Below are 24328 nucleotides of genomic sequence, written 5' to 3'. Positions count from 1 at the left end.
GAGGGGGTATGTATGTTATTTTGAAATACGTCAAATCGTTTTACATACTAAATGTTCGGAGAAACTGCATTAAAATATGAAATCAATCAAGTGACGAATTTAGTTAAAAACAAACAGGAGGTTGACCACTTTCACGAGTTAAACAACTAAAAAAGCTAAAGTACAATTGATAATAAATGTCAGAAAAAATAATAATTTGCATTTGTTTAGCGGTTATCGGTATAAAAGACGAAAAATCCGAGTACGAATTTGAATTTGAATTGAAGTTGATTGATTTTTTGTTTGTTTATACGGAGAGAGAGAGTGTCTCCCCTTTCGTATGAATGTACTTAAGTAAGTCATTAATGCTAATCGTAAGTCATGCTGCTCATACATTTTGTTGTAATGGCAGTTTGTAGCAACGACGACACTGACGCGCAATTTGGGGGCAGGACAAACTTTGCATTTATATCGAAATTAGAGCGTAATATTACTAGGGTCAGCATCCAATATCTAATCATCGCCTAACCATCTCCTAAGTCATATTCCACGAGGATGAGGACGAGCTGGAGGAGCAATCGTCGCTCTCTGTCGTGGCGTTGCTTCCATTCGGCTTTGGTCCCCAAATGCGAACGGTGGCATCGTCACTGGCACTGGCCAGCAATGACGGATAAACTGGGTTCCACGACACACAATTCACCGTCTTTGTGTGGCCAGCCAGCTTGGCCAGCGGCTCTTCGCGCTTGATGTGCCAGATATAGACGACTTTATCCTCGCTACCGCTGGCCACGAAGCTCTCATTGATGCCGCCGAAACACGAATGGATGGCAAAATTACTCTGGCGTATACCCTGGAAACGTCGCACGAGACACTTGTCCTCAATGTCCCACAGATGAAGGCCTTGATTGGAGACATTCAACAATGCCAAGCGATCGGCAGAGTTGATGCTAAAAGTCATAATCGGATGCGGCTCTCGCAGTATATCAAAGTCTGAGCGTGGGCTATCAAAATTGTAGCTGTAATGACAAATCATAGTGTTAATTCGTTTATTTCCATTTCGTGTATCTCGGGACTCACCCTCTGATGCGAAAATGATTGTCGGCCGCCAATATTGTTTTATTGTCAGCTCGAAAGGCAATGCTGTTGACCCGAACACCCTCCCAGGAGTCCACTATGGTGCCATTTAGATCGCACAGGTAGAGCTGACCCTTTTGGCCGCCACAAACGAAGCGAGTGCCATCGCGACTGAAGGCACCGCAGGCGAGGCTGTCCTCCAGAGATTGGGAGAACTTGACAAACAGCTTGCCATCCTCCACATTCCAGATGTAAAGCTCATGGGAGTCCTCGGTGCCACCTACCAGAATGAGTTTGGAGTCGGGACTCCAGCTAACAAAGCTGACGCTCAGCTGCGCCTGACCGTCGAGGACGCGTCGATGCTTGAGCGTGAGCTTGTAGGGGTCTACGTCCCAAATAATCACAGTGGAGTCCTTGCTGCCTGTAGCTAGCTTAAGGCCATCGGGAGAGAATTTACAGAACCAAACCTCGTCGCAATGGTCAGTCAGGATTTGTATTGTCTGCATGGGGAATCCATCTGTGGTGCAACAGTGGTCGGTGAGCAACGAAACCGTTTGCAAGTTAGTCTCCCACGCCATGTCGTGACAGGGGCAGTGTTGGCTTTGTAATTCTATTGCCTGCTGCAGCAGGGTGCGCAGACGTCGCGGCGACATCATCACCGAAGGCGGCATGAACGTTTGCAGTCGCTCCATGACCAGCGCCCGGGACAAGATGCCCTTGCCCTCCCACTTGGCTCGCTGATAGAGGTCCTGATTGGTGGAGCACATCATATACGAGGACAACTGATGCACACGCGATATATTGTGCTGCAGTGGTGTCAACTCGCTGCGCAGCACATGCAGTGCGTCCAACGGATTGGCATCGTCCAAATGCTCTAAATACTTTTGCTCTAGTAATATGAATTTCATTTCAGTTATCGTTGACTGTTTGCCATTATCTATCAGTGGTTCCAGATCCTGCAAATGAGAGTAGAAAAACGGAATAAAACACATTGAATCCATTGCCCCAGATCGTTCGTTACCTTGAGGTCTAGATCTGCCTTGACCCAATCCCCCATTAGCACATGCTCCCGAAATTTTGTCGCTGATGGGTGCTCCAAGTAACAGCCCGACTCTACCATCAGTGTCTTGACGGACTTGTCGAGACCGACGTCGTGCAGATACTGGCCAATCAGGCGTATGATCTCTTGGTTGGACTTGTCCAACTGAACACCGCGGTAGCTGGTATTATTATCCCGATTGTTTTCCCCATCCACGATGCAGCTGCCATTGTTATTGACAGCAAATCCATTTTGTTTGGCATCGTGACCATTTCTGGTGCTGCTGCCGGATGGGTGCTCGTCAGCAGGTGCGGGATTATCATCGCCACTTCCACCACCGGCAGACGTATCACGGCTCACATTCTCTGCACTGCCGCCGCCGGAATTTGGTGCCGAAACATCTGCTGTAGCCCTGGAACTGGAGCCGGTCGATGTGGAAGATGTGCTCTGCATAATCGCTCCAGAACTGTTGCACTCGTTGCTGTGCGATTGGCTTGTGCTGCTGCTGCTACTTGCTTTCGTTTTCTTGCTGCTACCGCTGGTGCTGGTGCTGCTACTGCCGCTGCTGTTACCGGCTGGGGGCGTTAAAGATGAAGTTTGTTGCACTCTGCTGGCCGATGCGGATGTCTCCGCGCTGTTATCACTGTTCTGTGGTGTGTCGCTGCTGCCCGTGATTGGTGTGCTTGAACCTTCCAAAATCGAGTTTAATTGATGTAATAGAAGGGCCGCTCTCGATGTGGATGCCGCATCTACTGGCGGCACTGTAGCTGTAGTAGTGGTGTCCAAAACGACAGAAACTGAAGTCGAAGCTGATGAGGCTCCTGAACGACGACCCTTTTTGCGCGGCGGCTGGTCCTCGGAAGAGGCACCAGTGGCAGCAACCTTTTTGGTGTTTCTATCAATTTTGAGTAATTTTAGGAACCGCACAGCAACAAGAGGAACTTGTCGCCTTCTGGCGGATCTCAGATTTTCCAGCCGTAACACGTCTGCCTTGTCACACTCTTTCCCTGATTCAAGGGCGCTGCCTGATATGCCCTACCTGGCGGCCTTTGTTTACCTTATTTTCGTGCAGTACTAGTATAGGTTTCTGCCTTGCTTATGGTTCTGATTCTGGCAATTGATTGCACTCGCTGATAACAGTTTCAAGTTGTTCAAGTGCAACCGACATACTGGGCAGGGGAAGCGAAAAATGAAAGCAAAAGAAAGAGAGAGAAGAGTAATTAAAATAGAGACAACAATATTCCCACAATTTCTTAATATTAATTACAAGTTAATAGCTTTATAGTCCGATGTGGGATACTGAGTAAAAATCCGTAAAATGGCTACTTTATCACTTAATCTCTTCCATATTCGGAATTATTATTCGTCGTACATTGCTCTCATCAGGAGGGGAAATTGATGTGTTGACAGAGCCACTGCACTGGAATATTAACGAAAGAAATTTATATTTTCTGTGGCCATATTTAGTTTTGCATTACGTAAAACTAAATTGTATTGCAATTTGCAAAAGTTTGCTTAGATTAGCTTTAGTGTTTCTTACACTCAAATGTTTGTTCATCCCCGATCCTACCCTGCGTAGATAGAAAAGAAGACTAGATATGGCCAGTCTTTGTTAATATTCGCTTTTAAATTGAAAAAGGTATTGGAATGACCCTCTCATGAAAGTAATATTTATATTGATGGTTTACATTGTATTTAGCAGTTCGAACACACTTTCCTCGCCTAGACTCGAAACGAATTTCCATTGTCAGAATTTCATACACAGATGTATGTACATATGTAAATACATATGTGTACATAATACGGTACATTATTTTTCTACACACAGCTGTATTCATTCATATATGTACACACATAGGTAGTTTCCTAGGGTTAGAAGTGCATATGTATATATGTACATACATATATTAATAGGGCATTTGTTTGATTAATTCGTCTATTTTATTTTCAATACATTAAACTATGCGTATAGATGTACATACATACATATATACGCAGTTGTGTGCATACATGTACGCATTTACATCCCCAGAAATGCACTTGCAATGTAATCGTTCGTGTGTGTATGTTTTCATGCACATATGTATTGTATGGATGTATGGGTTTATATTAATCAACTCTGCTTTGTTTTCGTTATATATGTATATAATTATAAACTTTCAAGTGTAAGTAGTCATAGTCAAAGTTAACCTATTATAAAAAAAAAATGGCCCACGAGCACATTATGTCTGCTTTGTTATGGGTTTTCCAACGCATTTTCACTTGCATTTCTCTTTTGTACAAAGTGCATCGTAATATATAGGCACGCACATACATACATACACACACATTGTTTATGGTCTTTTAAGAGCATATTAAATAGGCTACACTCGAGTAAACTATTTTGCATGATAGCCCGTAATTTTTGCTGAACGTATGAAGCTCTCAATTACAAAAACTAAGACGAATTGACACAATATACATACAATTGGTGATGAAACGCACTTAGCTGCTTATATTTCGACTGTTCTGCTGCAATTAGTGTGCCCGTATGAAAAATACCGAAAACAGCAGCTAGTTTAATACTAACGGAACAAAAATGAAGGTGCGTAGAATAGACATTAGCGTTCTTCCAGTAAATGCTTTTGATTCTTTTGCCGAAATGAAGTACGCACTGTCGACTTTTTTAAGCGTCAAGGTGATCCTCAGTTTTAATGGGCTTGAATATCTTGAACGAGGGGTAAACTTTATGATCCACATATTAGATCTGCACAAGATCTCAGTTAGAGTGAAATCCCAAATAGACCGTGGAATCCCAAATGCCATTATGATATTGGTCATATGTTTGTCATTCAATAATGTTTTCGTACAACGTGCATTTTATTTACCCGGTCAAAGAGCATTTGGGTATTTTCTTTTGATTATAATTTCAATAAATTCTAGAAATATTTTTCAACCTGTAAGCACACACATTTGTATGTATGCATGTATTTTGGATTGGATAGTTTCAGTCGGACGCATATAGTGCAGCAAGTACAAATGTCTGATACTGTTTAAGGGGTATACATACGCGGCTTGGGTTTAAACAGTTTTGTTTTTATATTAAAATATACATTTTTGAAATACCTGGGATATATGTAAATTAGTAGTACATACTCGTATTGTATATTCTTGACAAATTCATTTATAATTTACAGTTTGACTTAAATACTTAGCAATAGAGGCTAAACTTATCAATACAACTATCTCTAGCCTATTTATTAATATATATAACAATTTATAAAAATTAAAATGCTAATCTTTAACTTCTTCACTATATACGCTTACTTCGTAGCAAATACAAACTGCGTTCACAGCACGTTTGAATTAGCGATGCGATGCGATGCGATGCGATCCATAATATTACGTACTGTTCTGTGCTGTGTTACTCTTACATATTTATTAATGTGAATTATTGAAATTATTGCATTCTCGTACATCTCTTTTTGATTACCAATTTTAGCTTTAAATCAATTGTGAAATGAGAAACGAAATAGGAAATATTCAAAAACAACTTTTTGAGAAAAAAATGTATACTACAATTGTATATTACACGATTCTTTTATAGAGTATACAGCTATTGATTTAAAATGCTCCATATAAAGTAAAATAATTGTTAGCCATGTTTTTATTGAAGCTGTCTAAAATTACACAGTGCCTAGAGAAAGTCAATGTCAACCTATTCTGGCCCTGTCTCTATCCGAAAACAGCAATCCCTTTTTGTTACTAATGCAGCTAAATAAGCTGCTGGATACATACTACTAATGCCACCAGGCGGCGGCACATTCCGGCTCGATCTGCTCACAGCTGTTGCTGTCCCTCAAATTGAATTGAATTGAAGCATACATTAAATGCTAAGCATCTCCCACCATTGCTGCTCCGTGTGGGTGGTATTTGGTCGAGGTTATCACCGCTGGTGGCAGCGACTCTTGTTGTTCCCGTAGCTGACGACGTCGCTTCTTGCTCCAAAGCTCATGGCAGTCCTGCCATGTAGGCAATTGTGGTGTTGGCATTCTGTGAATTATAGCAACCGAATGAGAATGATTCTCATTCAATGTGTCCTAAGGCATACTCACTCATCTGGATTGATTTTCTTAAGCCACGGTGACTTGAGCGCATCTTCAGCTGTTATGCGCTTGTCCGGATCCAAGTCTAACATTTTGTCAAGCAGATCGAGTGATGCAGCTGGCATAAACTCAAAATCTTCACGCAAGCGACGCCGATGTGTTTTCTTTTGCTTAAGAGTATGAAACAGTGGTAGCTTAATTACGTTCGGCCACACAGCGGGAATGGGCGAGCCGCAGATCTTAGATATAGTCTCCAGTTGAGCCATCTCCGCATTGGCCTGAAACAGTGGCCGCTTCAGGAACAGCTCGCCGAGTATGCAGCCGCACGACCATACATCTATGGAAGGACCATACCGCTCCTCGCCCAGCAATAGCTCTGGGGGCCGATACCACAGTGTTATCACTTTGTTCGTGTAGGGACGTTCCCGATCATCGGCATTATACAGACGTGCCAATCCAAAATCTGCCAGTTTTACCTTCCCCCTGCAAAATTAACATTCCAGTTTTAAATTTTTCAAACAAAAAATAAGGAAAATCTATGAATACCTGTTGTTCATTAATATATTCGAGCACTTGATATCCCGATGCAGAAAGTTCTTTTTATGGCAGTAATTAAGGCCATCTAGGAGCTGTTTCATTATGCTCGCATTGTTCTCCTCATTAAAATCGACCATGCCAGACTCCAGCAGGCCCATGAGATCGTGATCCATATACTCAAATACGAGATAAAATGAGCCCTTGTCTTTACGAAACTCAACGGCGTCCTGCTTGTCTGTGACAATTTCATGCAAGTTGACAATGTTGCGATGATTGAGTTGCCTCAGAATTTTGATCTCACGCACAGCCGTGATGGGAAAGCCTTCCTTTTCGTGCTCTAGACGCACCTTTTTCAATGCCACCATATCGTTTGTATGATGATCCCGTGCTTTATACACCTTTGAATAGAAAATAAAACAGAAATCTAGTTAGAAATCCATAGAATAGTGCCACCAAGCCATAGCTTACCTGTCCATATGTGCCTTCTCCGATTTGTGCGATCATTTCAAATACGTCCACACAACGCTCGCCCCAGTCACGCACATTGTTGCGGGAATCCCGACGATTCAGTATCACTGGACGACGACGCAATGCGCCGTGCCCACTGCCATGACCATGCATGCCACTGCCGCCAGTTGCATCGAAATCTTCGGGACTATCGATCACATCATCGTCGCCGCTTAGCTCCTCGCTGCCGGGTATTACCGGTGGCATCGGTAGGTTCAGGAGACTTTTATTGGCGTTGGAATTGGAAACTGTTTTCTCATCGTACTCCTTTTTGAGTGTCGAATGCGGGGGCGATGGACTTGGGGCATTCACAAGGTCCATCGCATTCATGCCGGGCGGCATGGGCAACGAGGTCAGACTCTTCGGTTTGTGATTATTCCTATTCGCTGAGATTGCTGCCGCCAATGTGGTTGTCTTCAGTGCAGTTGAGGAGCTATCTGGGACATCGGAGCTGTGGCCAGGATTTGGCACAAGCAAATCGTGCTCTTTGTTTGGCATGGGAATGTTGTTGACATCCAAATCCGGTTTGCTGCCACCACCACCACCACCACCGCCACAGCTACTAGGAATTTCCAGTCCATTTGAGGTCATGCCGACGCCGCCCGCAGCTGGGGCTGGCGTTGCACCTACTCCTCCGGTGGCCGCAGTGGATCTGCAATCGGCAACATTCGGCGTATTGCCATCTATCGAGGAACTGTTATCGTTTATTGTCAAGGCGCCGTTGCTGTTACTATTTTCCTCTTGACGCTCGATAATCTCCTCCAGGGCCTTTTGTCTTTTGTGACGATCCTTGACCAGCTCGGCAAACAGGCTCGTTTCACTAATCTTCTTAATGTATTCCTCGCGCTTATGCTTCAGATCTCGAGAGGCTGGCGATCGACTGGGTGATGCTGAGCTTGCACTGCTTTCCGAGCTGGGCGAGCGTTTGCGACTGCTCGTCCTTCTGACCCTAGCCTTCGGCGAGCGACGATGATGATGGAAATGGGAGCTCGAAGCACCAGCTGAAGATGGTGGCGAAGCCTCAAAGTAGCGCGAACTTGGCCTCGGGGATCGCGAATACCGATCCGTGGAGGTACCAGTGCCCGAGGCACGTTTCGAGGACCGCGTCGGCACGGACGTGGGTGAGTTTGGTGTCGTGTACTTGTGTTTGTGACTATTACCATGCCTAAACATATTTGAAATGCTTCCACTGGAGGTCATCCCGCCAACAGGCGATTGCCGACCCCGCGAATGCTGTACACTAGGACTCCTTAGAGATAAATTTATGATTAACATACATGAAACCAAATTTCAATCCAATCCATACCTGGTGCCACGCCTCGAATATCGCTCTCTGCTATAACGATCATATTTGACCGAATGGTGTCTGCTATGCTCGAAGCTCGCCATGCCCATATCCCGCCCATCGCTGAACTTTCGTCGCTTGTGCGGCGGTGTACTGGGCTGATGGTTATAGCGGTCCATCTCTGAAAATGTTTGCAACAATTAGCTCTCTTATCGCTCATCGGCCATCTTATCGGCCTCAATGCACATGGAACACTTACCCGGTGACAAGCGTTTAACCTTTCTCGCATCGTGACTGCCGCCTGGTCCGGAGCCCGAATATCGCGGCTGATATCCGTGATCGTGGCCAGACGACCGATGGTGCGTATTTAGATCGTCTTTGTGTGGACTCTGTACATATCGGGAGCTACGTGAATCACGTGAATGAAGTGCAACACTACCACTGCTACCGCCCGCGGTGGAGTACATAATTTGTGGCGGAGTTCGAGGAGAGTTGCCATAGCGGGGTCCATTGCCGCCGAGGCGGGGTGGCGTACGCAGGCGACTGCTCGTCTTATTGGTAACGGTGACCTGGAGATTGGTTCCCAGCGAAGTGTTGGGCGCATCGCCAATGGACTCGCCATAATAGGCATTATTACTGTTTGATCGCCGTGTGGGTGGCGGAGTGCCCGGGGATATGGGACTGCTTTCCTTATGCGCGTGAGGTGTGTAGGAAGTTCCGGTGCTGACTGTCCGCTCGTTGCTCTTGTTCGGAACATTTGGCGGTGTGTAGCGTCGATCCAGTAGGGCGTTTATGTCATCCGACATTGATTCAATGCTGGAGTACGATTTGGTCCTCTTTTTCTTACGCTTCTTCGACTTCTTCTTTGACTTGTGTTTATGCTTGTCCTTCTTCAGCTTCTTGCGTTTTTGCCGCTTCATTTCCGCCTCCAGCTCATCCGTGTCAATGGAATCGCTAGACATGTAGATTTGCCCACTCCAAAGTTCGTCCTTTGATGTATTAGAAGCTTGCGCCTCGTCTCGATTATTCAGAGTGTCACAGTTGCCAGTTGCTCTCGATCCAGACACCTTAAGATCGTCAGTTTCTTCAGTCCGCCTTTTCCTAACAGCAAAAAAACATGTAAATATATTAATTAAAAAAACATTGGTTTAGTGTGCCCGCTTCTTACCTGTATTTATCATAGCCTTCCTTGTCAGGCTTCGATGTAGCCCGACTACTCTTTACGAACTGATTATCCGAAGGAGGCTTTGGTTTCTTTGCATTTGTGGTGTCACATCTGCTTGTCACCCCTTCGTCAGAGTCAATTTCTCCTGCTTCGGGATCGGAGAAGTCCTCTGAGCTGACATCCGAGTACTCCACCAGTGCGGTTGCAGCTGCAGACGATGCATGCATCTTTGCGTCCTTCGCCTAAGCTCTCAAATGGGCCGTAGACACACCACCACGGGGACGGGTGTCTTTCCGCTGCTGATATTGTCAGTATTCGTTGAAGGTATTTTATCCACTCCAGCTCTTTGGCTGTTTTTTTTTTGTTTTGTCACACTCGAATGTTTTGGGAAAACACCATCCAAATATCCGCCCTGTCTTTTATTTACAATGCTGCTTGGAATAACCACCACATATCTACTTTGCCTTTGCTTTTCACATGTTTGTGATGTGTGCCTTTGCATGAAAATCTATAAATGTGGGCTGGAAAAGATGCAATGCCACTGCGCATTGATCTTTGCGGACATCAAAGCTCGAGTCCGAGTCCCCTAAAAATTAAAATCGAAAAATATCACTTGTCATTTTAAGGTTATAGTGAAATGGCGAGTGTGACCAAACGTTGAATATCAAAAATGCAGTCGTCTACAAGAGAAATAATGATTATTTTCAGCAATAAGGAATGTTGGTCATAGTCACAAGATATCAAATTTAAACGATTTTAATGATTTATTTATTTATTTTATAAGAACTTCCAGAAGGTGGTTCTGTTTAATTGCATTTTCTCTATCCAATTGTACACAATTTACAGCATATTACTACAGTTTGTATTTGAAGTTTTGGCATGTTTTGGTTTGCCATCAATAAAAACAAACACGTAAAATAAACAAAATGCACTTAAAACAATATTTATTTTGTATATTTTTAATATAATATTCCATTTTTAGTTAAATATATTCCTTCATTTTATAGCACTGTTTTTACACTGTTGCGCGTCAGTGACGTAGTACCTTATATGTGACCTTATAGTTGTGTGAGTAACACGTAGAATTTACGAACACTTGCACACAAAGAAACTTACATGTATACACATGTTTTATACAGAGGTAAGAATGGATATATGGGTCATTTTATTGTCTTAAGGACTTACCAGTTTTTATGCACTAATTATGCAAACGAAAAGCCACTTTGCGGGTCCTTCCACATCCGATTTATATTCACTTGACACGGTAGGCAGCAAAACGCACTCGTTTGTACTTTTAATTATTAAATAACACGATTATCGGTAAGCCGAGTCGTACTTGGTGGCTGTTTACGCTTTCAACGTACGTATTCTTTCAACGCGACTGTTTAAATTACTCATAAATTGCATAAATGTATACGAAAGTTATTCCCAATGCAAAATACATGTCCCATTAGGCATTTTCGGCATTATTAACATAAGGAAAACAATTGCCATGAATTTTCTGCATTTGCAATGGCTGCGCTGCGATAGTCTCGGCGATTAAATATCGGGCTGCATAATCGCCAGTGCTGGTAACTGCACAGCTCCATTGTATAATCGTGGTTCTTACATACCGAAAATGTATGTAACAATATATTTCAAACAATTCTACTCGTCCAATTCATGTATAAATATAGTTAAAGCAGTTGGTTGATTTGCCTATTTGCTACAGATCCATCGCCAAGGAGTACAATGTTTCGGTATTTTTTGCTGCATTTCATCGGTGTTTGGTGTTGGTAAGTGAGGGTAGATAGTTTCCACTTTTTACAACACCAATGCTGGCGTTCTCTTTCAAAAATTTTCGGCTTGTTTATTTTTTTATGTAGCGTTTGTGGGAATTTACTTCAAAAAGTGGGGCCAATCTGTGTACTTAACAAAGTAAACCAAGATGTCCACTCGAAATTTCGGAGAAACAATTGAGGTGAGCTGCCCTGCAATGTGACTATAAAATGTGAATTATGAATTGTTGTCTGTAGGAGTACGAGGTACAGCACTTGTTGGGCAAAGGTGGCTTTGCTAGCGTCTATAAAGCAAAATGCCTGCACTCTCATCAAGATGTGGCAATCAAAATGGTAAGTGATTCGCGTATACGTTTTAGATATCATCTAATTTGTGTTTACCCCAAGATCGACAAGAAACTCATTCAGGGGACAGGACTCACAAGCCGCGTTCGACAGGAGGTGGAAATTCACTCTCGCCTAAAACATCCTTCTGTGCTGCAGCTATACACATTCTTTCAGGATGCAAACTATGTGTATTTGGTGTTGGAGTTGGCTCACAACGGTGAACTGCAGCGCTATATGAAGCAGCATCTTTCGCGTCCCTTTACCGAATCCGAGGGCGCCACCATATTGAAGCAGGTGGTGGCGGGCCTGCTGTACTTGCATTCCCACAACATCATGCACCGTGACATTTCGCTCTCCAACCTGCTACTCAGCAAGGAAATGCACATAAAAATCGCCGATTTCGGGCTGGCAACTCAACTAAAACGACCAGACGAAAGGCACATGACTATGTGCGGCACTCCCAACTATATTTCGCCCGAGGTGGTTTCCCGATTGTCCCACGGCCTGCCAGCGGATGTTTGGAGTGTTGGGTGTATGCTCTACACGCTGCTAGTGGGACGACCGCCGTTTGAAACCGAGGGTGTGGAGTCGACGCTCAACAAAGTCGTGATGTCTGAATTCATGATGCCATCACATTTGTCCTTTGAGGCACAAGACCTAATCCATAAGCTACTCAAGAAAAGCCCACAAGACCGCATTACCCTTGAGCAGGTCCTCCGTCATCCATTTCTGAAAAGAACGCCTGGCGGCTCATCGTATAGCACAACGCCTGGCGCGTTAAATGAATTCAGTCAAAGTGTCGCCAGCAGCGACAGTGGAATCATAACCTTTGCCAGCAGTAAGTAATGGAAACTATTGATCACTGTACGCAGAAATAAAATAATTATTTTTATAGATGACTCTAGGAAATCCCACCGACTTCGTTCTGTTGATAATTCTTCAGGACAATCGATGCCACAGATAATGGAAGAATATTTGCCGTCGTCTATCCTGGGCTACGAGTCACAGGAACATCTGCCAATTTACGAACAGCATGGCTTATATCTGCCAGCGCCAGGCGGTCAGTTGGAGCATAGAGACGCCAAATGGCCAGCCACAAACAGTTTCGTTCCATTTAGGCCTGAGAGCGACATGATATCGACACCAAATGCTGAGAAACGACTCTCAGTCCCGCCACTGGAAACGAAAAGGTTGCAGCCGACGCGTTATAAAACGAAAAATGCCATCATGAGCATTTTGCGGACTGGCGAGGTTGTCTTGGAGTTTGTCAAGTTTAAGGCAAAGTTCAATGAAGATCGAATCACTGATATTTGTCGCATATCCGAAGATGGACGCCGTATCATAATCTATCAACCCGATCCAGGACGGTGAGTAAAAAAAAACAAGAAAATAACCTGCTTTTGTGACTGCAGCTAACAATATTTTTTATTTCAGCGGCTTACCAATAAGAGAACATCCACCAGACCCTCTCATACCCAGCGAGGACTGTGTCTACAACTACGAGAGTTTGCCGCATAAACACTGGAAAAAATATGTGTACGCTGCCCGATTTGTGGGTCTGGTGAAGAGCAAAACACCGAAAATCACCTATTTCAGTAGCCTAGCGAAATTCCAACTCATGGAGACAATGACGGACTATGAGGTACGCTTCTATTCTGGGGCCAAGGTTTTAAAGTCCTCCACTGACGGTGTTAAGGTGTTCAATGCGCATGGAGCAGTGCTGCCGGATAATGCTTGTGCGGAGACACGCAATCTAATTGACCACGGAAATGAATGCTTCTCCCATTGCGTCAATATCAGCAATGCTCTAGAACTCGCCCAGACTAAGGAGAATACGTGTTTCCCGGTCACAATCGGTCGACGGCCTCCCACAGAGCTACATGCGGGCCAACGTTTCGAAGGTCTTAGGGATACAACAAACTTTGCCTACTCCACTCCGAAATCAAATCAGGTAAATCGCTATACTTAATGCAGTTTCTGGCGAGATTACTCAAATTTAATATTCCTATAGGGTTCAATTAACTTCTCCGTGAGCACCATGTCCACGGCGCGAAGTGCCTCGGACTACAATTCAAATACATCGCGGCCCAACATGATGGCTGCCCACCAAAATGTTCCAATCAAACGTATCACCGTACCCGAAATTGGAATTGTTACTGAGGCAAGATATGACACATTATTTTTCGGCAGCAAGTACTAAATATCGAACCCATTTCAGCTGTCCCATGGAGTTGTGCAAGTGCAATTCTATGATGGATCTATGGTCTCAGTAATACCAAAGGTGCAGGGAGGAGGCATTACGTATACACAGGCCAACGGCCTATCTACCCATTTCGGCAGCAACGACGATTTGCCATTTGCGGTCAGAGATCGACTCAATCAAATGCCACAGTTGCAGATGAAGTTAAAGTGCGCTCCATTGTTGGGGAACGCCAGAAGTGTAGACTGCCATTTAATGACACCAAAATCGACAACGCCTTTTTACAATCGCATGATAATTTGACAATTTGTGCAACTCCTAATTCTATCTAATGTTAAAAAATAAACACTTTGTCGTTTAATATTGTATTATAAAATAAAAGCAAATATATTTTGTAATATCCTTAATGTGTGCAGAGAAAACTCCTATTCTAATTTGAAGTGTTCACGATGGAAAGCTCTTGCTTCAGTTCAGCTACTCAAGAAATCAAAGATTCCAAGACATTGCGATTCAATAAAAATCTTTTATTGAAGTTTTAAGTGTTTCAAAATCTAATTGTAAAGTTTCGTGGTTAGCATTGTACATAATACTATTAGAAAAGTATAAAATATGTTACTGTATATACGCTTATTTAAGATTAATGTGTCGTGTGTCGTTTCATTGTACGTATTTAATTTAATTTATGAATGCATAACTGCGGAAACCACAAGATAATACACAAGATTGGTAGATGCATGGATGGATTACACTATAATGTACTGAGTAAATTGCTTATTTAATAAAATTTGTTGCAGCAATTCAGAAGAATCAATTTGAGCATAAAGTATTCCAATTTATTGTGTAAGCCATTTGATTTAAAAACATAAAAAGACATGTTTGATTATACAAATAATAGATGTAAAAAGCTTAATTTAATGGACGGTATAAATAAACATATGAACGGAAAGCATAGGCATGATAAAAATGCATAAACAAAAGCGACAAAAGGTGAAATTTTAAGCAAAACTAAATTAGAAATTAGTTATATTTCGAATTAATTGCTTGGCCATGCAACTGTCGTCGAACCAAGTCCAAATGATTGCCAATAACTCATCAAATGAATATAAAAAAGGAAAACTAAAATTGTAGTCTTAATATTAGGTCTAAACAAAGGATCTTAATTGTATTGTGTTGGCAGCATTGCACTAGTGCTGTGTTCGTTGTAAAGTTTGCCAAAATGTCGCTCTTACATGTCGCTCGTTTTCTCTTTAAGCTCAAATTGAATCTTCTGAAATATGTCCTAGAAACGATCCTTGGACGTAGCACTGTACTCCAGCTCGTTGAGATTTTGCATTTCCTGCAGCTCTTGGAACTTTTCGTGATCCCTTATGTGCGCATAGTTGGCCGAGAGGCACATCAGATAGTGAACCAGACTGAGAATTACTAAAAGGGTGGACAGCGTGGCCAGTATGAACATAACCTCAGCATTCTCAACACCATCTTTACAGAATGCCTTGATCTCATACTTCTCGCACACCTTCATGTCCTCGAGTTTGGTGTTTGGTGGGAACATAAAATCTGCAAAAATCATTCAAGGCATTAATAAGAGATTTTACTTTGAATTTAGCTCGAGGAAGTATTAATACTTACGGAATTGTGTCAAATCTATACAGCTTTGAGAGTGCTCGACACTGGAGCACATGTTCCAGAACATGGTATATATGAAGGTGACAACAACCAGGAAGCAAAGAATAAGACTCCACACGAAATTGAGTAGGTACGTGATGCCCATAAGTACGGCGCAGGAGATCCGGCCTCCAACACGGGACCGCCAGGCTCTGTATACCTTATACCGCGTGGCGCCAGTTGCCAGGAAGCCAACAAAGAGTATCATAAATCCGAGGGCTGCCATGCCAGCTCCAATTATTACAAATATCATCTGCACAGCTTCGATCCTGAAATATGAATAATGCTTATACATGTGACGACTGCTTGGAATAATGGCTGAGCCTTACCATATCAAACGTAAGTGAAATACTTGGTCCACCATTATAACTGTGAGCGATGCTCCTCTGTACATGGTGAAGCAGAAGATGCCCACTCCCAGGAGACACATGAGAGTGGCTATCATGGTGGCGTAGGGGATACGCGCCATGCATGATTGACAGCATTCACCTAGAAGAAATTGTAATATATATTTGTTAGAAAATGTAAGCAAGAGAGGTGGGACTACATTACTAAAGGTGTACGGATATGTGTACAGTGAAAGTGAAATAGAGTTAAAAAGGAGTTCACATTGACTGACATTTACTATTCATTCTACTGACTGCATTGAATAACTTTAAAGTGCAGAGCCATGCACTCGACATGTATGTTGTTTTTAGACTATTCTTTGGCGTTGCTTAGTTAATTTAAAAATAAACTATTTTTGAACAGAAAGGTGACAGACAGACATGGCTCGACAACACTCGGATAATTGCAAAAAAATAATTCATAAACAATATTTGATAAACATTCTTTCATATGTTGATTTTACTATAGTGCTCGTGCTGCTGTGGTACATCTAAATGTTTAGCTTTAAGTAATTCATTTCGGGCTAAATTGTATGGTGCATAAAGGTGCCATACGTAGGGAAAAAGGTTTATCTTAAGGGAATTTATTTGTATGTATGTATGCACTAGAAATTGATAAGATAACAAAATGTAGCACGGCTAAAGGTGATAGCCTACAACAGAGTGATTCACATAGAGGGAAAATATGTGGTACTGGTATGCGAGAGAGTGCAACAATTTCTTGGTGACGCGTTTTACCACATAAAAACAATGAAAGTTTGAGCAGGTGATGTATAAAAATGCTTTTGTGAAATGCAAAAGCAATATATCCATTGACTTTGTCGTACCTTCGCCGCCACGCTCTGTGTACCTATCCAAGGAGTGTTCCGATCGGTAGGAGGGTCGTCGTCGATTTTGTACGTTGCCCCCATTGTAGGGATTGTTATTGTAGGCACGCGTTAGCACACCACCGTCATCTTCAAAGTTCGTCTCGAGTAGGATCTCCTCGCGGGGATCTCGTATGCGATCGCGATCGTTCATTTTCCCAGGCATATTGCACAACGGAATCTTAATTTGATCAGGCGCTTGTAAAAGTCAGAAGTTGCGAGAATCTTTTTAGCTGTTGTCAATAAATATGTATAAGTCTAAGCTGCCCGCACATGAATCACACAAAACACAAACTTCGACGTCATCAGAGACATTCGCTTTCGCCGCCCTGAGATCAACAGCTAAACTTGTACCGCGCGTGCTTCCCGATCTCGATATAATGAATGAGGAAGGAACGAAGAGCCAAGAGCAAACTCAGAACTCGGAATGGGCGTTCAGTTCAACTCCGAAATGTTTCGCAGTCGACCGCGACTGATAACTCTTCTCTGTTAACTTTTTTTGTACTCTGTTCCGAGTGTGACGCTTTTCCCCTCAGTTTCTCTCGCTCTCACTGAACGATAAGTAGTTACGGGTATATAAATATAGTATGTATTCCTCCAATTGTGTGTGTTGTGTGGGTACACTTGGATGCGTACGTCGCTGCAAATTGGAAAACATTGCTCCCAGGCACAGGCCCGGCCCTCAATTGAATGAGACAGCCAATTAATACGGTCTTCAAGAGCGCTTGGATAAGTTTTATGCTCTGCATAGGGTCAATTAGTGTCAACATTGAAGGGAAATGCCAATATAGACGCGTATGTACATGAAATCAAAGGGGTTCATGCATGCACATATGTATGTATGTACATATGTACATATAGCTAGGAACGATAGTGTCTGATCCACTAGCTGCTCTACACCTATTGGACACTCCAGCTTTAATGTTGTAAGCACGACTTATATAATAACAGCTGCTTTAGTCTGTAGCTCTTGGTCTTGGCATCTTAATATGCCTCGCACAACAGAAAATTATTTCATGTTGATATCCCAATAAAGCTGACAAACGTCAATGCAACGATTTTGTTGAGGTAGCTTTCAAGTTTAAACCCTGACCAAGAAGGTTCGTTTATGCTATGCAGTGGATTGGAGGTGGTGTCTTTTGAACATTATAATAATAATAATAATTTAATGCTTTTACGTTTATTTGATTCCAACGCAGAAAGGCAACGCTCGGGACATACACATACATACATATGTATTTATGTAAATACATACGGTCCCAAAAAGTCATGTTTGTTTTAAGCCCGAAACCCATGTTTAAGCCAATTAGTATGTGTTTTAGGTAATTTGTTTACTTACCCATTTTAAACGGCGCTTTTAGGAGCTTTCAGAATATACTTATTGCATTTAAATAGTTCAATCTAAGTATCCAATCCAGGTGCATACATAAGTATGTATGTATCGCAATTTGTGAGTTGCATCTACGTCTTCTGCGTATGTATCGCTTCTGTGTTGGTAGTATAAAACAAGTTTTTAAGGTGTGAAGCTGAGCCTAGAGTGAGAGCAACCTCCGCCCTAAAGTGGTTTAATTCACTCCAAATGCTTATCACACACTTATGGAAACCGTGTATTATTCAGGAATTCATATTATTATTTCATGTTTTCGTTAAAACATGGATTTTTAAAATGTTTTCAAAACAATAAATAAATAAAGTGTATCCAACAGTGTGACCGCGAAGTTACCCATAAAATATACCGTCTGCCCATCCAGACTATACAAAAATATACCATCTCATTTTCAAAATAAGCTAAACTGTATCTACCAGGTCAGGTAATAATGGACTTTTCGTACTTTGTTCACACTATTCATTTCGTAAGAATTTCCAAAACAAAACAGAAATTTCATTCACATTTTTAAATATGCTGCAAGCGTTTAGGCCTAACTCGCCAACAGCAATTGTCGTTGTAAGTCAAATCATAGTTAGTGGTGCACAGTTAAGATATAAAGATCAATCATTTTGCAGCGTGCGGCATCAACAAATGCAAAGAAACTCGAGGAGATCCGAGAACGTCTGGCTAAAGGGCCAAACTTTCAAGACTTTGTCCAAGATCCAGATAACATAAAGAGTGTGGGGGAAAACTATGATGGAAAGTTACGTAGGGAGAAGGGAGAGGAGCAACGGTTGCGTCTGCCGCCATGGCTGAAGACCACAATACCGATGGGCAAGAACTACACAAAGATTAAGGAGCAGCTGCGAGAACTAAAGCTATCCACAGTGTGTGAGGAGGCTCGTTGCCCCAACATCGGAGAGTGCTGGGGTGGCGGTGAAAACGGAACTCAGACCGCGACGATAATGGTGAGATTGCTTGACCTTTGCTGATAACTAAGCGTGTTTATTGTGTACATTTCTGGTTGTAGCTCATGGGAGACACTTGCACACGCGGCTGTCGTTTCTGTTCCGTAAAGACAGCACGCAAGCCGCCTCCTCTTGACGAAAATGAGCCCGTGAACACTGCCAAGGCAATAGCATCGTGGGGCTTGGATTACATTGTGTTAACATCAGTCGATCGTGATGATTTGCCCGATGGCGGATCGAAACATATTGCACAAACCGTACGAGAAATCAAAGCTCGGTAAGAACTACAATTTATTCAATTATAATCCCTGCTAACGATGCCATTTCTTCCATAGGAATTCCAATATATTTGTCGAATGCCTGGTGCCTGACTTTCGTGGGGATCTGAATTGTGTTGAAACGATTGCAAACTGTGGCCTGGACGTCTATGCGCACAACATTGAAACCGTGGAGAAGCTGACCCCCTTCGTTCGAGATCGACGTGCCCACTATAGGCAAACGCTTCGGGTGCTTGGCGAAGCAAAGCGTTTTAATCCCAATCTCATCACAAAGAGCTCCATCATGCTTGGTCTTGGCGAGACTGATGAAGAGATTGAAAGAACTATGACAGACTTGCGAGAGGCTGGCGTCGAATGCTTGACCTTGGGTCAGTACATGCAGCCCACGAACAAGCATCTCAAAGTCATTGAGTATGTTACGCCGGAGAAGTTTAAGCACTGGGAAGAGCGTGGAAACGAATTGGGATTCCTGTATACCGCCAGTGGCCCTCTTGTCCGCAGCTCGTACAAAGCTGGCGAGTTCTTTATATCGAGTATATTGGCAAACCGCAAAGCAAAGCAATCACAACTCGACAGTGCACCAAAAAACTAGATTAATTCGTGATGTGTATAATTTTATCCGAATAAGGCATAGCCTTTCGATGTAAGTGTCGCCTTCTGCCTATGCATCGCTTTATATATGCGAATATGCATATTTATATAGTTAAATTCTAGCAAACGTTTATGTGTAAAAGGCAATCTACTCAAAAATTATTTGGTGCTGCCTTAAGCTTATAGGGTCCAATAAAAGGAACCAAGTAAAATTCATGTTGAGTATCTCAGGCTCCAAGCAATAACTCCGTTGAGTTGCATACGGAGAATGTATCGAGATTGTAAACAATCCAAGTTCAAGAAGGTCACGAAAACTAGCCAATCTTTTGGAGAATTGAATTATGAATCGAATAAAATCATTGGTTTAGTGCAGAAAGTCCTGACTAGCTGGTAATATTAATCAGAATATCAAAATCGAGGAAAATTATTCCGGAACTACGGTATTTTTTGAAAATGAGAAATTATGTTTCGGTATGTTTTTGATGGTCTTGCGGTATATTTGATCGATAAGTCCGCGGTACCGCTGTCGACAATTGTCTTGTTTTGTTTTGTTTTGTTCCGTGGTCGAAAAACAAAGAAATTGCACAAAAAGATGCCCCGCCTTATAAGCAGGCCTGAGCCTGCACCCACCTACTCAAATTTGGTAAGTTGCAGAGTACATAAATGATTGCATATCAGATCCTTTGAACGCTTATATTGAGAACATAATAAGTACGTACATGAATATGTAAGTACTTATGTATGTATGTCCATATGTAGTTATGTATGATGTTCCAGTATCTGTTGCCACAACCACAGCAGTACTATAGATAACGTTCATTAATCGTATTGCATATGAGCTCATTAATGCATACGTCTGCAAATTGTAATGATATTATCATCAACAGGTTGGATTCATATTCATATTTAATCTCATTGTTGGAACGGGCGCTTTGACTTTACCCGGAGTTTTTGCCAAAGCAGGATGGGTTTTGAGTCTTATAGTAATTATATTATTAGCCTCGATAAGTTACATGACAGTTACCTTTATTATTGAAGCAATGGCTTGTGCGAATGCCATCAAGAATTGGCAAACCCTTCAGGCACTACGTCACCATAGTCGAAGCTCTGCAGAAAACAGTGAGAATGATGATGCTGCTGAAACATCCGACGACCACGGATCCGATCTTAGAGAACTCGAGCGTGTTCCGCTGACAATTCAGAATGCTGAGAATCACTATTATCAGCTGTCCCATAAATTTGAATTGGGCGAAATGGCGACAATTTTTTTCAACGAGATCGGCCGCATCATGTTTTTCTTGTGCCTGATTGTTTATCTCTACGGAGACTTGAGTATCTATTCTGCTGCTGTATCAAGGAGTCTCAGGGACGTTATATGGTAAGATCTAACATAAATCGAGGGGAACTTTAATCAGTGTCCTCTTTTTTTAGTGACCAGTCAAATGCCACAGATGCGCTTAGCTCGAGGCAGATGTTTTGGGCAGGGGACTTCAGGAACAACACAGCCCAACCATGCTGGAAGGAACACACAATATCGCGTTTAAGCGTTTATAGAGTGATTTTAATTGGGTTCACTCTTATTTTCGGGCCATTTGCTGCATTCAGTATTCAGAAAACAAAATACTTGCAAATTCTCACAGCCATTTTCCGTTGGATGGGTAAGATCAAATGTTTTAATCAGTAAATTGACAAAATGAAAAACATTTAAACTCTTTCACAGCATTTACTCTGATGATCTGTATATCCCTGAAGCTGTTGATCTCAAGAGGACCCAGAGGGCATCCAGTAAGCTTTAATGTGTATGGCATTCCCTCGCTGTTTGGCGCTTGTGTATACTCTTTCATGTGCCACCATTCACTCCCTAGCCTTCTGGCACCTCTTAAGCACAAGTTAATGGTATCGAAAATTCTTTCATATGATTATACGATCATTTGTGCATTCTATATTGTTTTAGCCATGACAGGCATATTTGCTTTTGATCGAATTGAAGACCTTTACACACTAAACTTCCTTCCCTACGATGTTGACTACACAGACTTTACCTCGGGTCTGTTAATAGGCATTGATTATTTTCTGGCACTTTTCCCCATTTTCACGTTGTCCACCAGTTTTCCAATTATTGCAGTAACATTGAAAAACAATCTTCAGACACTCTTCCTAGACATGTCGCGATACGATACGTATAGTCCGTTTGTGCGAATACTCTTCCCGTTGTGTGCCATTATTCCACCGTTTTGTGTCACATATTTTACCGAAAGTTTGGCAAGTCTTGTGGCATTCACAGGGAGCTATGCGGGTACTGGAATACAATACATTATCCCAGTCTTTTTGGTTTATTTCGCACGACGAACTTGCTCAGAACTACTGGGAAGTGGTATAGTGAATAGTTTCGAAAGCCCTTTCAAATCAAGTGCTTGGCTTATTTTTGTTATAGTTTGGTCTATTTTATGCGTCTGTTTGGTAACCGTTAATATGATCAGTTAAACGGAGTCTTTCAGTGCGACCAATTAACTGGTTGAGACATTCACCTCTAGATATTTTAAGCAAATAGATTTAAGTGAAACAAATTTCTTAAACAAAATTGAACTCGATTTTCGTATGTAGGTTTGTATCTAACATTTATTTGTGTAAGTCAATTGCAATTGGCTGTGAAATAAACTATTTTATTTTCGATTATATTATCCATAATATTGTATGGTTTGACTTTTTATACAATTAAATGTTATAAATATTACATAAATATGAAAATTATAAATACAGCCTTTCTTAATGGTAATTTAAGTTTAAATTTTAATTTGTATCGCGTCGGACTATCCGACAATGGCTCACCATATTTTGTATGGTACTTTATGGTATATTTGATCAATTTTACGGTATATTGCAGTATAACCCAAAAATATACCTACTGTCAGTTCACGGTCACACTGATAATAAAAATATTCGAAACAAATTGGACGAGACGTCAACTGCAAACGAAATAAACAAATATTTTAATCACCAACAGCATATAAATGTCTTCGTCAGAGAACAACAGCAAGGGCTCGCACAGGAAACTAGACCTGAAAGCGGAGAACTATCCAGCATGTGCTGTGGAGGCGCTTACTCGCCTAGGTATGTTAAGCAGTTTAGATTATTCCATGGCCGGCCGGGTATAATACTTTTTGCTTTGCAGAAACTCTTATTGCCAGCCGAAACAAACAAAATTTAGTAATGCAAATCATTTCGGAGTATATTTTCTTGGAGCGGAACAAGGACGGAGATGGGCGAAAGTCCCAATCGCTGCCAATTAGCCAGATGACATTGTGCCAAGAGTTTCAATTGATAATTGCGCTCATTGAATACTTTTCGCGGCCAGGACGGGATGCAACGCGCAATGCCATATTTCTATCACTCTTTGGCAGCCACCTAACACCCCAACGTTGCAAGTTGTTGTCCAGACTGATAAGTACTGCGATTTCGGGATCACTGGCACCACTGCTCTCTGCGGCCGGTACGTGGATGCAACAAGTTGGCTGCAAGACCCCACACAGTCTGGAAGTGGCGCAAAACCTTGTGAGTGATTTCATATTGTACTCTCGTAAGACACCAGAGCAATTTAAGCAATTGCCCATGGTCGGGCCGCACTTTGCGGCAAACTTAATGGTCGCTGTGGCCGAACTCTACCTGAACGAGCAGCGCTCAGCCGCACTGACACCACCGCCGGATGCTCTTTTGGATGCGATTACTGAATGGATGAATGAGAACCCAACCTTGTGTCAGGCATCACAGCAGCCACTGATTCTACCAGCTGGTGCAATTGCCATGCCATTCGCTACCCCGTTGGCTGGTCTCTTGCGCTGGGCAGTGCTTGCGCCGATGGTTTCCAGCAGACTTGCTTACAGCAACCTACATTTATCCGTCTTGCGAACGCTCCAACAAACAGTGACCAGTGGAGAGTCGACCCCTCTGCCCTTACAGGACTTGATGCAGGTTATCAAGTCTTTGCAGAACTATTGCGCTCGCTTAAGTGAAACAAGCGTGGATCCACGCACCGATGCTGCTTATCAAAAGTGCATGGAAAGGCTCGCCCAAGCTGTACAGATTGCCCTTTCCTGCAACTGCATTACAAATCAGATTCAGCTGCTGTGCGTGTTAGAGTCATTGCCTAACCAAAAGCTGATGGACATCATTATAGCTGCCAATAAAAAGCTATAGTTTTTGTTATTTAAATATTTTAAATATATAAACTA

At 42.4% G+C, this 24328-nt stretch overlaps 7 protein-coding genes across 11 annotated transcripts; 4 read left to right on the top strand and 3 right to left on the bottom strand.

The window, feature by feature from the left end:
- Positions 1-2: 2 nt before the first annotated feature.
- Positions 3-4623, bottom strand: LOC117589016 (WD repeat-containing protein 26 homolog). 2 transcript variants are annotated; one of them, XM_034280640.1, is made up of 4 exons: positions 4558-4623; positions 2075-3261; positions 1057-2009; positions 3-995 (listed from the first exon to the last, which is right to left on the bottom strand). In XM_034280640.1, exons 2-4 carry the CDS (start codon positions 2543-2545, stop codon positions 515-517), a joined length of 1905 nt encoding a protein of 634 aa, XP_034136531.1. In that variant the 5' UTR covers positions 2546-3261; positions 4558-4623; the 3' UTR covers positions 3-514. The 2 variants fall into 2 exon arrangements, with proteins under 2 accessions (XP_034136531.1, XP_034136532.1); XM_034280641.1 differs by having other exon boundaries at positions 4577-4612.
- Positions 4624-5646: 1023 nt separating this feature from the next.
- On the bottom strand, positions 5647-11184 carry LOC117589433 (cyclin-dependent kinase 12). 2 transcript variants are annotated; one of them, XM_034281369.1, is made up of 8 exons: positions 10857-11184; positions 9675-10257; positions 8766-9607; positions 8528-8687; positions 7183-8470; positions 6724-7112; positions 6187-6660; positions 5965-6124 (listed from the first exon to the last, which is right to left on the bottom strand). In XM_034281369.1, exons 2-8 carry the CDS (start codon positions 9896-9898, stop codon positions 5965-5967), a joined length of 3537 nt encoding a protein of 1178 aa, XP_034137260.1. In that variant the 5' UTR covers positions 9899-10257; positions 10857-11184. The 2 variants fall into 2 exon arrangements, with proteins under 2 accessions (XP_034137261.1, XP_034137260.1); XM_034281370.1 differs by lacking the exon at positions 10857-11184 and having other exon boundaries at positions 5647-6124; positions 9675-9898.
- A 287-nt stretch (positions 11185-11471) lies between these two features.
- Positions 11472-15098, top strand: LOC117589434 (serine/threonine-protein kinase PLK4). The gene is made up of 7 exons (XM_034281371.1): positions 11472-11631; positions 11687-11782; positions 11837-12614; positions 12672-13143; positions 13211-13727; positions 13788-13937; positions 13995-15098. The coding sequence occupies exons 1-7, from the start codon at positions 11599-11601 to the stop codon at positions 14277-14279; spliced, it is 2331 nt and encodes a 776-aa protein (XP_034137262.1). The 5' UTR covers positions 11472-11598; the 3' UTR covers positions 14280-15098.
- LOC117589435 (neuronal membrane glycoprotein M6-a) lies at positions 14857-18580 on the bottom strand. Of its 2 annotated transcripts, XM_034281373.1 has the most exons (5): positions 18233-18580; positions 16855-17091; positions 15971-16130; positions 15606-15910; positions 14857-15533 (listed from the first exon to the last, which is right to left on the bottom strand). In XM_034281373.1, exons 1-5 carry the CDS (start codon positions 18234-18236, stop codon positions 15256-15258), a joined length of 984 nt encoding a protein of 327 aa, XP_034137264.1. In that variant the 5' UTR covers positions 18237-18580; the 3' UTR covers positions 14857-15255. The 2 variants fall into 2 exon arrangements, with proteins under 2 accessions (XP_034137264.1, XP_034137265.1); XM_034281374.1 differs by lacking the exon at positions 16855-17091 and having other exon boundaries at positions 18233-18576.
- A 109-nt stretch (positions 18581-18689) lies between these two features.
- Positions 18690-20151, top strand: LOC117589431 (lipoyl synthase, mitochondrial). The gene is made up of 4 exons (XM_034281368.1): positions 18690-18838; positions 18898-19230; positions 19293-19507; positions 19566-20151. Exons 1-4 carry the CDS (start codon positions 18794-18796, stop codon positions 20098-20100), a joined length of 1128 nt encoding a protein of 375 aa, XP_034137259.1. The 5' UTR covers positions 18690-18793; the 3' UTR covers positions 20101-20151.
- A 432-nt stretch (positions 20152-20583) lies between these two features.
- LOC117589221 (transmembrane protein 104 homolog) lies at positions 20584-22787 on the top strand. 2 transcript variants are annotated; one of them, XM_034280968.1, is made up of 4 exons: positions 20586-20742; positions 20987-21477; positions 21531-21757; positions 21820-22787. In XM_034280968.1, the coding sequence occupies exons 1-4, from the start codon at positions 20692-20694 to the stop codon at positions 22581-22583; spliced, it is 1533 nt and encodes a 510-aa protein (XP_034136859.1). In that variant the 5' UTR covers positions 20586-20691; the 3' UTR covers positions 22584-22787. The 2 variants fall into 2 exon arrangements, with proteins under 2 accessions (XP_034136860.1, XP_034136859.1); XM_034280969.1 differs by lacking the exon at positions 21820-22787 and having other exon boundaries at positions 20584-20742; positions 21538-21710.
- Positions 22788-23039: 252 nt separating this feature from the next.
- On the top strand, positions 23040-24310 carry LOC117589186 (uncharacterized protein C7orf26 homolog). Its single transcript, XM_034280910.1, has 2 exons — positions 23040-23210; positions 23272-24310. Exons 1-2 carry the CDS (start codon positions 23111-23113, stop codon positions 24291-24293), a joined length of 1122 nt encoding a protein of 373 aa, XP_034136801.1. The 5' UTR covers positions 23040-23110; the 3' UTR covers positions 24294-24310.
- Positions 24311-24328: the final 18 nt, after the last annotated feature.

This window comes from Drosophila guanche, unplaced genomic scaffold (assembly GCF_900245975.1).
Source record: "Drosophila guanche unplaced genomic scaffold, DGUA_6, whole genome shotgun sequence".
Taxonomy (NCBI): domain Eukaryota; kingdom Metazoa; phylum Arthropoda; class Insecta; order Diptera; family Drosophilidae; genus Drosophila; species Drosophila guanche.
Note: the sequence above shows the minus strand (reverse complement) of the source record. Positions and strands in the feature narration are given on the sequence as shown.